Source organism: Rhinatrema bivittatum, chromosome 9, assembly GCF_901001135.1.
Source record: "Rhinatrema bivittatum chromosome 9, aRhiBiv1.1, whole genome shotgun sequence".
In the NCBI taxonomy this organism is placed as follows: domain Eukaryota; kingdom Metazoa; phylum Chordata; class Amphibia; order Gymnophiona; family Rhinatrematidae; genus Rhinatrema; species Rhinatrema bivittatum.
This window is the reverse complement of record NC_042623.1, coordinates 166,356,629-166,370,618: the sequence shown is the minus strand read 5'-3', so window position 1 is coordinate 166,370,618 and position 13,990 is coordinate 166,356,629. Positions and strand designations below refer to the sequence as shown.

Below are 13,990 nucleotides of genomic sequence, written 5' to 3'. Positions count from 1 at the left end.
CTAGATAAGGAATTCTGGTCTTCAAATGCTGAACTGGGCATGCTTGCCAGGCTAGAAAAAATCTTGTGTTTGAGGAGACCTATGATTGTAATGATGCAGCTGCAATTATAAGCCTGCTATTAGCTCCAATAAAGAAAATTACACCTTTTGTATTTGAATTAACACTAAGATAAATTTCTAATGCCCTATCTTTCCAAAATTTGCTCACTAGCTCCATGAGTGAGAAAAAAATTGCAATGTAGTCCCTCACATGAAAAGGTTGGACACCCCTGATATAGAGCTAGCCATAAGGCAATCAGAGAAAGATTGGACCTGATAGACCTTGGGTCTTTTTTCAACTTGACTCTATAACTATGATAATTAACATTTTAGCACAATTTTTCTAAACTTTTTGATGCAAAAAATAATACTTATCAAAACAGTGTGCCTTCTTCCAATCTAAAGTGTGGGCCTGGATAGGGCTGGTGAACCTCCAAAGGGGCAGGTCAGGGCTTCAGGACAGACACAGACAGGATTAAGGATCTTCGGCCTGTACCAGCCACCTCCCCCGCAGGTTGGGCCCTTTGCTTCTGGTGGCCGGCAGAACTTAGACTGTGGCTGGAGTTGAGGTGCAGACTGGACTTGGAGACCAAGTTAAGGCAGGACCAGGGTCAGAGGCAGGCATGAAACACTGGAGCAGGCTGGAACACACAGAACCGAACAGGAAAGGACAGGACAGGACAAAACAGAACAAGGAACACCAAAGCAAAAGGCAAAAAACTAGAAAGCAGACCTGAGAAGGACACCAGGCAGGACTAAAGCAGAAGGCCAGAAAGGCCCAGAACAAGGCAAGGGCAGAAGGCCTGAGAAGGCCACAGGTCAAAGCAAAAGCAGAATGCCAAAGTAAAGCAAGGCTGGAAGGCCTGGAGGCCAGAGAGCAGCCCAAGGCTGGACAGGACCAAGCAGAGAGCTAGGGTACTCAGTGACAAGGCAGTAAACAAAGCCAGAGGCAGGGTTAAATAGGCAGAGTCCTGCTGAGTCATGGGATCATGGAGGCTATAACTGGAGAGTAGGAGCAGCTCCTCGGGGGCCTCTAGTGGTTGGAAGACTGCATAACAGGCAAAATCACACCATAAAGTCTATAAATGCTGAATAGAAAGCCCTTTTTAAAAATTAATTTAGCTAGGAGACCTTCATACATGGCTTATTAAAAAAATAACCAAGGGTAACAGAGCTATTGAAGAGACCATCAGAAGTGGAAACCTTTAATCGCTAAAGGACAGTTTCACCCAACTTGGCTGGACTATCCAGTGAACCGATTTTTCCTTTTATTTTAAATCATAGGTCTCACAAAAATGTCCACAAAACACAGAATTTCTTTTTAAGATTTTTAGTATATATTTTCCTTTTATCATTTATAGTCCCATAAATTTCTAAAATACTTTCAAATGAGAGGAAAAATTACTTATTTTTGCCATAGTGTATGCATATGATTTCATTAATTTTTTCTTCTTTTTAAATAGAGACACTAATGGAAATATTTATATCATGCCATGAGATGCCCTCATCAGGGGCAATATATTTCGGCATTAAATGTTTTACTCTTTCTCCTCTCACAACCAGGATGTGTTACGCATTTCGATCCTTCATTGGGGCAATATATTTCGGCATTAAATGTTTTACTATTTCTCCTCTCACAACCAGGATGTGTTACGTATTTCGATCCTTCATCAAGGGCAATATATTTCGGCATTAAATGTTTCATTCTTTCTCCTCTCACAACAAGATGACGTCTACAAACAAACACTCTGGCTCTTCCATGTTTTATTACAAAAAAGACCAATCAAAAGGATACTTAAAGAGCCAATCAAAATCCAAGATTTTGAATACAGCCAATCAGAGAAGGCTTTATAAATTCCAGCCAAACAAAAAAGAAGATCTTAGATTAAGGTATACCAATCAAAAGTTTCATTCATTCCCAATGGAGCAATTGTATTCAATTTATAAATCCATTGTTGTTCTTTCAAATTCAAAAAGGAAGCAATATCTCCTCCTTTTGTTGTAGGAATTACTGAATCTATAACCGTCTAATAGAGATCCTCAAAGATTTGGTTATATTGGAGACAATGTTTCACAATCTGGGCTTCTGTTTTCTTTAAACGAAGATGACTACGATGTTCCCTTATCCGTATTTTCAATGAACGAGATGTCCTCCCAATATACAAAAGTGGATAACTGCATTTAATAAAGTAGATCACATTAGATGTATTACAATTTGTAGGATGTGCACGTTTAAAGGTCTTCTTTGACTGTGGATCTTCCCATTTTGACCTGTCAAGGAATTTGCACAAATATCACAATTCTTACACACAGTATGTCCTGAAATTTCAAAGTGTAGATCTTCATTAATCAATCTAGGTAAGTCAGCTTGAATCACCATATTTCTAATATTTTTACCCCTTTTATACATAATAAGGGGAGGTTCAGAGGAAATTGGATTTAGAGCCATAATCCCCCAATGTTTTCTTGTACTTGCTGCCACCAAAGCAGATTTAGTTGAATAGGGTAAAATACAAATTAGACCTCAGGGGAGCTTTCAACTTGGTCCTAATAAAAGCCAGTGACGAGTGGAAAGCTGCTTTTAATATATATGACTGGCATTATGAGTATTTAGCTATGCCCTTCAGCCTATGTAATTCCCCTGCAGTCTTCCAAAAAATGGTTAATGACATTTTTTGAGCTTTACTTTACATTTGTGTTGTTGTGTACCTAGATGACATACTAATCTTCTCTTGGGATCTCAGTATCCATTGTTGGGACAACACCTGCGAGAAAACAACTTATTCGCCAAGCTAGAGAAAAGCCTTTTTGAAAAGGAGAAACTGCCCTTCCTGGGATACATTGTTTCATGTGATGGATTCTATATGGATCCCGAGAAGGTAAAGGCCATCCTAGGCTAAACTCGCCCCATGGGGCTCTGAGTACTGCAGAGATTTTTGGGATTCGCCAACTATTATCAGCAATTTATCCCAAATTACTCTTCTGTAGCAGCGCTCTTTACAGCCCTCACCCGAAAGGGTGTCACTACTAGAGACTGGCCTCCCAAAGCTATAGGAGAATTCCAGGAATTTAAGGATGCATTCTTGAAAAAGCCTTGCCTCCATTCGTCCTTGAAGTAGATGCATCCACATGGGGGTAGGCACAGTTCTAAGTCAACAGTTCTCTAAAGGAGTTCTTTACCCCTGTTCATTCTTCTCAAAGAAATTTTCCTCTGCAGAGCACAATTACAGCATCAGCAACAGAGAACTCTTAGCTTTCAAACTGGCTCTTGAAGAGAGGCGCCACCTACTCGAGAGAGTTCAACACCGTATTATGATTTATATGGATCATAAAAATCTCAAACTTCTTGACCATGCTCAGCAGTTGAATGCAAGGCAGGCTTGTTGGTCTCTATTCTTGCCTGTTTTGACTTTGAACGATATCACCCGGCTCTCAAAAATCTACAGGCGGATGCACGCTTCTGCTCTTTTCAAACCAAGGACATCCCAGTGCTTCCCAGAAATATTATTGACCCCACTAAGATTCTACTGGCCACCTCCATGAATGTCAGTACTCTCCCAGAGGGGAGAAGCCCAAGCCAGGGTTTTGCTATCCAGGAGTGAGAAAATGTATATGGTCTTAATTATGTCATTCAGGAAGAGTGGTGCCTGTAGAGCAAAATGGATTTAGCATTAGTTTAGGAACACACGGCATTGCTTGGGGTCCCCGGCGTACTGGGGTGGAGATGGCAGCTGTGGTATTGGTCGGCTGAGTGCCATAGATACTGGCAGAGTAGGTAGTGAGACTGGTGAAGCCGTAGCAGCATCTAATCATATAGAGAGCCATTCCATTGATGTTACCGGGTGTTCCAGAAACTTCTGCTATTCCTGTATGCTGTGTGCCAGATCGGGGATGGCCTGCAAAGCTGTGACATTCATCAAATCCATGGCCTTGGCAATATGTTGAAGATTTGGACCCTTGGATCAAGGTGAAGTTGGTGCAACCTGAAGGGAGGAGCCTTGCAGGTCCCCACCGTCGGCTGGTGCAGTTTCCTTTCCCTCTCTCTGTCTCCTTCCCTTTGCCTCTCCTGCTGCAGTCAGAGAACAGTAAAAGACTCCACATTAGTGAAATAAGTCTTTTTGTCAAACGTAATAATGCAATAAAGGTGCGTAGAAAGCTGTTGCTGAACAGTCAGCGCCCACTCTCTTATTGCGCGCATGGTGCCCCAAAGGGGGGCGTCATGCAATATTTAAATTAGGTAGTTGCGTTTGCAAGGATGCACTAGGGTCGCTTGCAACCCAAGCGCATCCTTGCTAATGCGAACCCGGACGGTTTTTGTGACTGCCGTACGCCGGTCACAAAAACCAACGCTGATAAACCCGGCGTTGGTTTTTAGTAGTCACGAAAACCAACGCCGGGTTTATCAGCGTCGGTTTTCCTTAGTGGCGGACAGCCCCGAGAACCGACGCTGATAAATTCGGCGTCGGTTTTTGTAATGGGCCCGATCGTCAATTTTTTTTTTCTTTTTCTTTTATTCTTTTTCTGATGCGCACATCTATTAATGCCTGCTCCTGGCAGATTAAATGTGCATCGGAAACGCACATTTTTCTTTTTGCATCGGGAGTGAATGCCTAATAGCTTCATTCACATATATTTGCATGTGAAGAGCGCTATTGCATTCACTCTGCATTAGACGTGCGTTAAATAGGTGCTAATCCCCTTATTGCATTAGGAGATTGATTAGTGCCTATTTTACCCGCGTCTAACTGCATGTCAACAGTGCGCTGGGCATATTGCATCGGCCCCATAGGCCTTTTCCCTCATACAATCTACCCTTAACAACACTCTTCAAGTGGCTAGTTTTTCTTGATTTAATTATTCCATGATAAATACTGCACCATTTATCTCCCACATGAGGGTGAAATGCTTACATAGCTCATTATTCTTCAGAAGCATGCTCATTACCATATATTTACATAAGTGGCCATGATAACACCATGAGCGTGATAATGACATTTATCACATTTTAATAGATGTGGTAAATGTTTAGGACATGATGTGAAATGCTTATTGTGCAGTAAAAACATTTATGATGTTATCGCATTATCTGTCCTAAATTTGGAGTAACAAGCACTTTAGACAGTGAAGGCATAGCCTAATAGATCCCTTTGTCAATTCTCAGTTAAAAGCATGCTAACATGTGCCCAGCATTGGCTGCTGCCCTGTGGCTTCACAGGCAGCTTTCTAACTTATTATCAATTAAAATATGCAGAATTTTTTTCTTGATTAGTGTTAGCAAGTATCGCTCCATCCAAAGTAGATAAGGACAAAAACATATGTGATCTATGATTGTGATCAGAAACCCTGTCTGCAATCTTAGAATTTCAAACAGGCATTGTTTAATAGATTTAAATCACAGGTGGCAGTACTAAAATACTTAAATCTCAGGGGAAAAAATGGCATAGATGCAACTACTGAAACATACTCCAAAATCAGTTACTCCCTCACACAATCTAGCTACCTGCCTCCTGAATTTCCAAGTCTTGGTAACTTTGGTCAGATTAAAAGAAGTTTTCTAATTCTTGCTAATGGACCAATTTTGATGACCTCCCAGAAACAGAAAGACCTATTCATACAAAAGCATGTTTGTTTGCTTAACTTCTTTGAAAGGGTTTGCCATGTTATGGAACAATAAGAACATAAGAAATTGCCATGCTGGATCAGACCAAGGGTCAATCAAGCTCAGCATCCTATTTCCAACAGATGCCAAACCAGGCCACAAGAACCTGGCAAGTACCCAACCATCAAGAAGATCCCATACTACTGATGCAATTAATAGCAGTGGCTATTCCCTAAGTCATCTTGATTAATAGCAGTTAATGGACTTCTCCTCCAAGAACTTATCCAAACCTTTTTTGAACCCAGCTACACTAACTGAACTAACCACATCCTCTGGCAACAAATTCCAGAGCTTAATTGTGCGTTGAGTGAAAAAGAATTTTCTCTGATTAGTCTTAAATATGCTACTTGCTAACTTCCTGGAGTGCCCCCTAGTTCTTCTATTATCCAAAAGTGTAAATAACCAATTCACATCTACTCGTTCAAGACCTCTCATGATTTTAAAGACCTCTATCATATCCCTTCTCAGCAGTCTCTTCTCCATGCTGAACAGCCCTAACCTCTTCAGCCTTTCCTCATAGGGGAGCTGTTCCATCCCCTTTATCATTTTGGTTGCCCTTCTCTGTACCTTCTTTATCGCAGCTATATCTTTTTTGATATGCGGCGACCAGAATTATACACAGTATTCAAGGTGCGGTCTCACCATGGAGCGATACAGACATTTTCTGTTTTATTAACCATTCCCTTCCTAATAATTCCTAATATTCTGTTTGCTTTTTTGACTGCTGCAGCACACTCAGCTGAAGATTTCAAAGTATCCACTATGATGCCTAGATCTTTTTCCTGGGTGGTAGCTCCTAATATGGAACCTAACATTGTGTAACTACAGCAAGGGTTATTTTTCCCTTTATGCAACACCTTGCACTTGTCCATATTAAATTTCATCTGCCATTTGGATGCCCAATTTTCCAGTCTCGCAAGATCCTCCTGTAATGTATCATAATCCGCTTGTGATTAAACTACCCTGAATAATTTTGTATCATCTGCAAATTTGATAACCTCACTCATCGTATTCCTTTCCAGGTTATTTATAAATATATTGAAAAGCACCGGTGCAAGTACAAATACCTGAGGCACTCCACTGTTTACCCTTTTCCACTGAGAAAATTGATCATTTAATCCTACTCTCTGTTTCTTGTCTTTTAATCAGTTTGTAATCCACAAAAGGACATCGCCTCCTATCCCATGACTTTTTAGTTTTCTTAGACCTTCTGAAAATCCTAATGCACTACATCTACCGGTACACCTTTATCCACATGTTTATTAACCCCTTCAAAAAAATGACACAGTTTTGTTAGGCAAGACTTCCCTTGGGTAAATCCATGTTGACTGTGTTCCATTAAACCATGTCTTTCTGTATGCTCTATGATTTTGATCTTTAGGATAGTTTCCACTATTTTTCCTGGCACTGAAGTCAGGCTCACTGGTCTATAGTTTCCCGGATCACCCTTGGAACCCTTTTTAAATATTGGGGTTACATTGGCCACCCTCCAGTCTTCAGGTACAATGGATGATTTTAATGATAGGTTACACATTTTAACTATTTCTTTTTGTGCATAACTTAAACACACAAGACAATTGTGGACAGGCTGGAAAAATGAGATTCCTTTGTTTATTTTCAAGTGACTTTAAATAAATACTCTGCTGCATTTTTTCTTAAAATGTATCCAGTGCTATGTACCTCCTCTCATGGTTTTTAACATCATAAATGTTAATTTGATAAATGATGATGAAATGGCTCTACCAAACCAGATGCAATTGTGGATTATTACTGCAGTCCAGGATCACATTCTGCTGACTCCCCACCAGAAAAATCCCAATTAAAAGGTCAGCAATCCTGAGTTGGGATATTTGCACCATTCTATATTCATCTGTCTCCCAGCCTTGCAAGGATTTTCCCGTGCTTTCCTATCTCCACACGTTTCTCCCCTCAAGATGTAACGGCATCTCTAACACTTCATCCTCCAATCTTCCAACCCTGTTTCTTTAAATTCCCTGTTTAATTTGGGTTTGTAATTTCACTAGCTCATGCGCCCATTTTGAAATTCCATCAGCTTCTTCTCTGGTTTTCTTCTTCTACCATATTGTCTAATTTTAAAACCACATTTGCTGCTTCTTTATATATTCCAGTTTTATTTCCTTCTCCCACTTTGTGTGCTTCTTTTCTTCTTGGCTCCATCTTCTTTTTTTTCTCCAGTGTTTACTAATATACTTTAAGGGGTAGATTTTCAGAGCCCTGCTCGCCTAAATCCGCCCAAAACCGGGCGGATTTAGGCGAGCAGGGCCCTGCGCGCCGGGAAGCCTATTTTACATAGGCCTCCCGGCGCGCGCAGAGCCCCGGGACTCGCGTAAGTCCCGGGGTTCTCGGAGGGGGGCGTGTCGGGGGCGTGTCGGGGGGCGGGGCCGGTCGTCGCGGCGTTCCGGGGGCGTGTCGGCAGCGTTTTGGGGGCGGGTACGGGGCGTGGCTACGGCCCGGGGGCGTGGCCGCGCCCTCCGTACCCGCCCCCAGGTCGCGGCCCGGCGCGCAGCAGGCCCGCTGGCGCGCGGGGATTTACGTCTCCCTCCGGGAGGCGTAAATCCCCCGACAAAGGTAAGGGGGGGGGGTAGACAGGGCCGGGCGGGTGGGTTAGGTAGGGGAAGGGAGGGGAAGGTGAGGGGAGGGCAAAGGAAAGTTCCCTCCAAGGCCGCTCCGATTTCGGAGCGGCCTTGGAGGGAACGGGGGGAGGCAGCGCGGCTCGGCGCGCGCAGGCTATACAAAATCGATAGCCTTGCGCGCGCCGATCCAGGATTTTAGTAGATACGCGCGGCTCCGCGCGTATCTACTAAAATCCAGCGTACTTTTGCTTGAGTCTGATGCGCAAGCAAAAGTAGGCTGTTCGCGCGCCTCTTAAAATCTACCCCTAATAATGCAAAGAATGAAAATATAATGAATATTCAATGTTGGTGTAGAATTCTTATTGTGTCAGCAATGCAGGAGGGGTGAAACCAACATTAGAGAGCCAGATATACTAATCAATTTACATTTAGACAGAAATGCTGTAGTATTTCTAGTCCAAAGAATCTTGTGGGAATAAGGAAATGCAGCTTTAGACTTGTCATTTTTGTATAAAAGTGAGGAAGGCTATGTGAAGTTGAGTTTTAAGCGTTTATATACTTACTTGTTCTGTTTCTATCTCTTTCTCAATGTCTCCACTCTTTTCCGATGCTCAGTTCCAGGTCTACCACATTCAGGATAAGGATCGGATCTCTGCTATGCAAAATCTCATGTCAAAGATCAAGAAGAATATGACCAACCAGCACTGAACCCTAAGCACTCTGGTAACCCTCCGTACCACAAGCTCCACAGTGTCAACCTAATCATTTTTAAGGGCAAAAATTAGCGACCTGGAAGTTTCCAGGAACTTTTTGAAAAGGCATAGAACAGCAGCTCACAAATAGGAAACATCTTAATTATAACAGATTAGAATGCCAACTTAAGAATATTCTGCGTGCCTAGACAAGTAAACAGAGAGAAGAAACCAGAAGAGAAAGCCGAACACATGGTCCTCATCTGCTTGTTAACTTTATGCCATTGGTCATTTCTTTACCCATTTTATTGTCTTATTGACTATACCTACACTGTTTTTCTTGTTTTATACAACAATATTTACAAAGGTTATTATACAATTATTATTTATAACACGTGGGATGAGATTCTGATATATGCCATGAATTGTTAATGCAACCACAGTACCATGAAATCTTCCTCCAACTCTGGATTTTTAATTCTCCTTCCAAATGCACCCTGGCTATTCCCCTTTTCTGTTTACAATGAGGGTTAGAAAAACCAGCACTGAGGTGGACCTGGTGGCTCCGTGCTGCTGTGCATTGCTATGCAGGAGAGCTGAGTTCAGTTTCCAAGTGTGGCTTCTTTTCCCTGGGGTTGTTGGTTTCATATATAATCCAATTACCTCCCGGTAATGTGCTTCTTATTGTCTTTATAATCATTAACCACCAGCCTCCTTCCAATATATGCTGATGTACTTTACTATATAAAAAATCATTTGTTTTATTACAAATAATAAAAAAAAAATTGTACACATATTTAGCATCATTAAAAGTCTTTTATATTTATCCTTGGCTATTCTTGAAAGCACAACACACACAACACGCACTAAAGTGATGTAACCAAAAAAAGGCTTGCTGTTCTCCCAACAAGGCCACGTTTCAGACAACCAATCTTTCATCAGGGGATGTCGATCTTCTTCAATCACTCAGATGTTCTGTGCTGCTTGTTATTTTTTTCAAAATTAAGGCTTTTGGAGAGATGATCATGAGCAGTGATAAATATGTGCACAATTTTGTTTATTTTTTTAAAAAAATAAATACTTCAGCATATATTGGAAGGAGATTGGCAGTTAATGATTATAAAGACAATAAGAAGTGTATTACCGTGAGGTAATTTGATTATATATGAAGCCAACAACCCCTTTCATAATAATTTTTTCAACAGAAATTTAAAAAGTTTTTTTTTTAAGTAAGAAAATTAAAAACAGAAAATACAAAAATATTTTTTTCTGGAAGGTGTGAGTTTTGTATGGAGTAATTTATAGATATCACATTCGTGTGGTGGAGTTTCATTTGGTTCTTTTCCCTGGGGCCAAAGAATGCTGCAGAAGTTGTATTCACAGCCTTCTTGGGGAGGGAATCCCAGTCATTTCTATTTCTAATTGGCTTGTATGCCACCTTCCTCCTTCCATTGCACAATGATGACACCTAGTGGCTAGACTCATGATACACATATTCTGGGAAGCCTCTGGCAAAAGACTGCCACTACACTGGCCGAGCTTGATGAATTTATGAGGGAATTAATACAATGGAGAAGCACACTGTGTAGCTGCAAATGATTACTCATAAAGCCATAGCCCAGTAGAGGTTGGTTCCAATTGAATGGGAAGTCCACAGGAGGAGGAGGAAACCAAGAATGGATTAAAATCTTTTGATCAATATGAAGTCAAGTTGGAAACATGGACTTTCACCAACAAACACACTTTATACACATCTGCTGTTTCTTTTTGTCATCTTCCTTTTTATTATATTTGTGTGTTTATCAACTACAGTATTCTATACTTTGTGTTTGCTTATAGTAATGATATATAGGGCCAGATTCATTGAGGATTTTCTCCTAGTCTGTATTTGTGGGACAAGTCCTTGATGAATTATGGTCAATAACTCTCTCTCTATATATGAATTGCATCAAAGTATTTAAATCTATACATTATATAAAAATAATTTATGGCTCTGTGTGGTTGAACATTCATCGTTGTGTTATTATACTTGATTAAAAGGGAATTTGCTTTTTTCATAATTATTGTTCCCTATTGATCAAAGAGGAAAATGCCAAAGGGGTTCATGCCACCAAGTGACATCCAAAGCAGAATCCTTCTATTGCTGAGCTGTGATGCACCAAAAATAGTAATATGTAAGCAAAGATGGCAGGAGGATGAGGACAACAATGGTGACAAGGCCCTGGTCCCTCCTGCTTCAACAGGACCATTGCAGGGCAGCATCAGCAGCCACCACGGACCCTGTGGCAGCAAAACTGCCATCCCATCCAGTGGAGGCCCCAGGCCTATTGCCTCCGTTATCCCTCTTTCCTTTCCTGTAGGACCTCCTCCCCTTTCTGCCCCGGGACCTTGGGATGCTGATCCTGAGGCTGCCCATTCGTTGCTGGATGATGGAGGCAATGAGCCACCACAGCATCTGACTTCCACAGGAGCTGCCTCAGTGACTGGGGCTCCCGCTCCAGGCCAGGAGGCAGGGTCTCTGACATCCTCAGTGGTCGTGGAGTGACTAGCCCAGGCTCATGAAGGCCACACAACTGCTTTTAAGATGATGGCCATGAGGCCATCACGATCGCCACCAGCCCCCTAGGCCTTTCAGGACCTGGCCTTTATGTTTTATGAAAATAGTTTAGTTCCTAGATTTTCCCCACCCCTTCCCTTGTGATTTTTTTTAAATTTGTAAATAGTTTTAAAATTTGTTAAATTTTTAAAAGTTTTATAAAGTTTGATATATATTCATACAATTTCGGTGTTGGTCTATTATTTGATGTATGCTTAATGTCCACTCACAGTAAAGCCCCTTTAAAGACAGCCTATATCAATTACTTTCTTACAAACACATCTCCATGCATATAGCTTGATATGCAGGTCTCTTCAGTAATAATTATCCTCCTCTCATCTCCCCTTACAGTTGCCTATCTGTAACTTATAGTTATTTGGGTTGCAGTGTATACTTAGCTCCCCTGAATGACCTTCGTGTAAGGGACACAACACTTCAGAGAGTATAGTCACTATTTACCTCTTAGGTCATGGCTTCCCAAAATAGACTTATAAAACCTTCACTGGGGGGTCACAAGTGCCTTGAATGGCAGCACTCTTTAGGCACCACCAGCATTAGTAGTTGAAATCAGTGTTAGTTCTATGGTAACAGGAAGCCTTGCAGGAGGAAGGTTTGGGGGTCACTGAAATTAGTAAGTTTGCAGTGGCTCATAGGCCCAGCTCTGCTTGTACTTACTAATGCAGCTGCACTTGCAGATCACTATTAGGCTTAGGACCAGCTATGAGGGGAGGGGAAAGCTGAGTGTGCAAGAGCTGTTGGAGATAGCCATAGCTCCTCTCTCCTCACTCCTATCCTCAGCCTGCCATCTCTTCTCACTAGTTTTTATCCATCTTTGGCCAGAGGCCCAAAGGAAAATGTTGCTGCTGACCCTTGGAGAGAGATGTTTAGAGAAGAAGCTATTTGAAGAGAGAGATAAGATGCTGGAGGGTTTCAGAGATCAGCTGTGGAGGGTAAGAGAAGGGGAATGAAAAATGACTGGAGATGTGAGAAGAGCTAGGGAATTGAGTGGGGACCAATTGGGGGTATGTGAGAGAAGAGTTGGAAGGGAGGGAGGAGGTGAGAGATAGGGGATGGGGATGAGAAGACTTCAGGGCAAGATGATTCACTGTGGTTCAAGTTAGTCAGATTAATTGTAAACTAGCCCCAGAGAGTCTCGAACTCTGGATAATCGCATCCCAATACAACAGGGAATGGGAATCCAGGAAGTATTCCAATTTCTATGTTAGCTTGTCCAGCTAAGATGATCAGCGAGACCTATCTGGTCGATTATTACCGCTGGTCACCATGTATACTAGCGAGGGTCACAGTCTTTTCATAGTCGATCTGTACTCTCTTAACTAGTTGCCTCCAGATGACTGTCTTTATACTTGCTAAGCCTACCAGGGCTTTTGTTGGAGAGTTATCTAGTTCCACTGGAACCACAAAAGTAGAGAATCCTAAGTGGGGGCTGTCCATAATGTAAAAATGTAGGGTCCTCTCATTGACATTTATACGTTGAACTCTTGCCTCTGTTACTGTGAGGTGACACCAGAATTTGAAAATATCTTTTAGTATGTTGAGCTGTAAGGGAAACATCCAAGCTCCATTGTTTGGGGGAATTTCAGTGGATGCACAGAGTTAGAGAACTGGAGGTGCAGGATTTATATTGACATTCTGTCCCTTCCTATAAATTCCAGACTTCACTCTCATAGCCATATAGAATTAGTTGAATGAGGCTATCAAATGATTTTATAGTAGTTTTACTAGAAGTGTGAAACTGGCCAGCTTTTTAAAGTTATGCAGAAGACCCTTTGGACTTTTTTATTAACACTTTTGTTTTGTAACCAATTTTAAAGCAGTGCCCAACCTGCTCGCGACCCAGAAAACCACGCAGTCGGGCGTCATCGAGAACGATGTAGGAGTCGGGGCCAAGACCGGGGAGGGGGGGGGGGGGGCGCGCAAGGGAGAAGGCTCGCCTAGGGTGCCTAATCCCCTTGCACCGGCCCTGGCTAGATGGGTGAGTGACCTTCAAGTCTTAGTTCACTACCCACCTTACCTGCAATTTTATCATGACAAGGTAACATTACGCACTCATCCAAGTTTTCTACCAAAGGTGTTTTCCAGTTTTCACTTAATCCAGTCCATCACACTACCCACTTTTTGTCCAAAACCTCATTCCAATGATAATGAAAGAAACTTCATACTCTAGACTGTAAATGTGCGCTTGCCTATTATAAACAGTGCACCCAAATGCCTAACAGACCCTCATAACTTTTTCTATCCTTTAATCCAAACGCATCAGGACTTCCAGTCACAAAACGAACCTTATCATGCTGGATATCGAATTGCATACAGTTCTGCTACCAGAAATGTTCAGAACACTTATCATCAACACCTAAGGCGCATCAGGTTCGTGCAATGGCCGCATTGA

At 41.9% G+C, this 13,990-nt stretch overlaps 1 protein-coding gene across 1 annotated transcript in view; it reads left to right on the top strand.

Annotated features, from left to right (window-relative positions):
- MAB21L4 (mab-21 like 4) overlaps nucleotides 1-11,749 on the top strand; it is a 68,159-nt gene extending 56,410 nt beyond the window's left edge. Inside the window, exon 5 of the mRNA XM_029616931.1 lies at nucleotides 8,908-11,749. Coding sequence (XP_029472791.1) covers nucleotides 8,908-9,000 — 93 coding nt within the window. The 3' untranslated portion in view covers nucleotides 9,001-11,749. The remainder of the gene's footprint in view (nucleotides 1-8,907) is intronic.
- The last annotated feature ends 2,241 nt before the right edge of the window (nucleotides 11,750-13,990 follow it).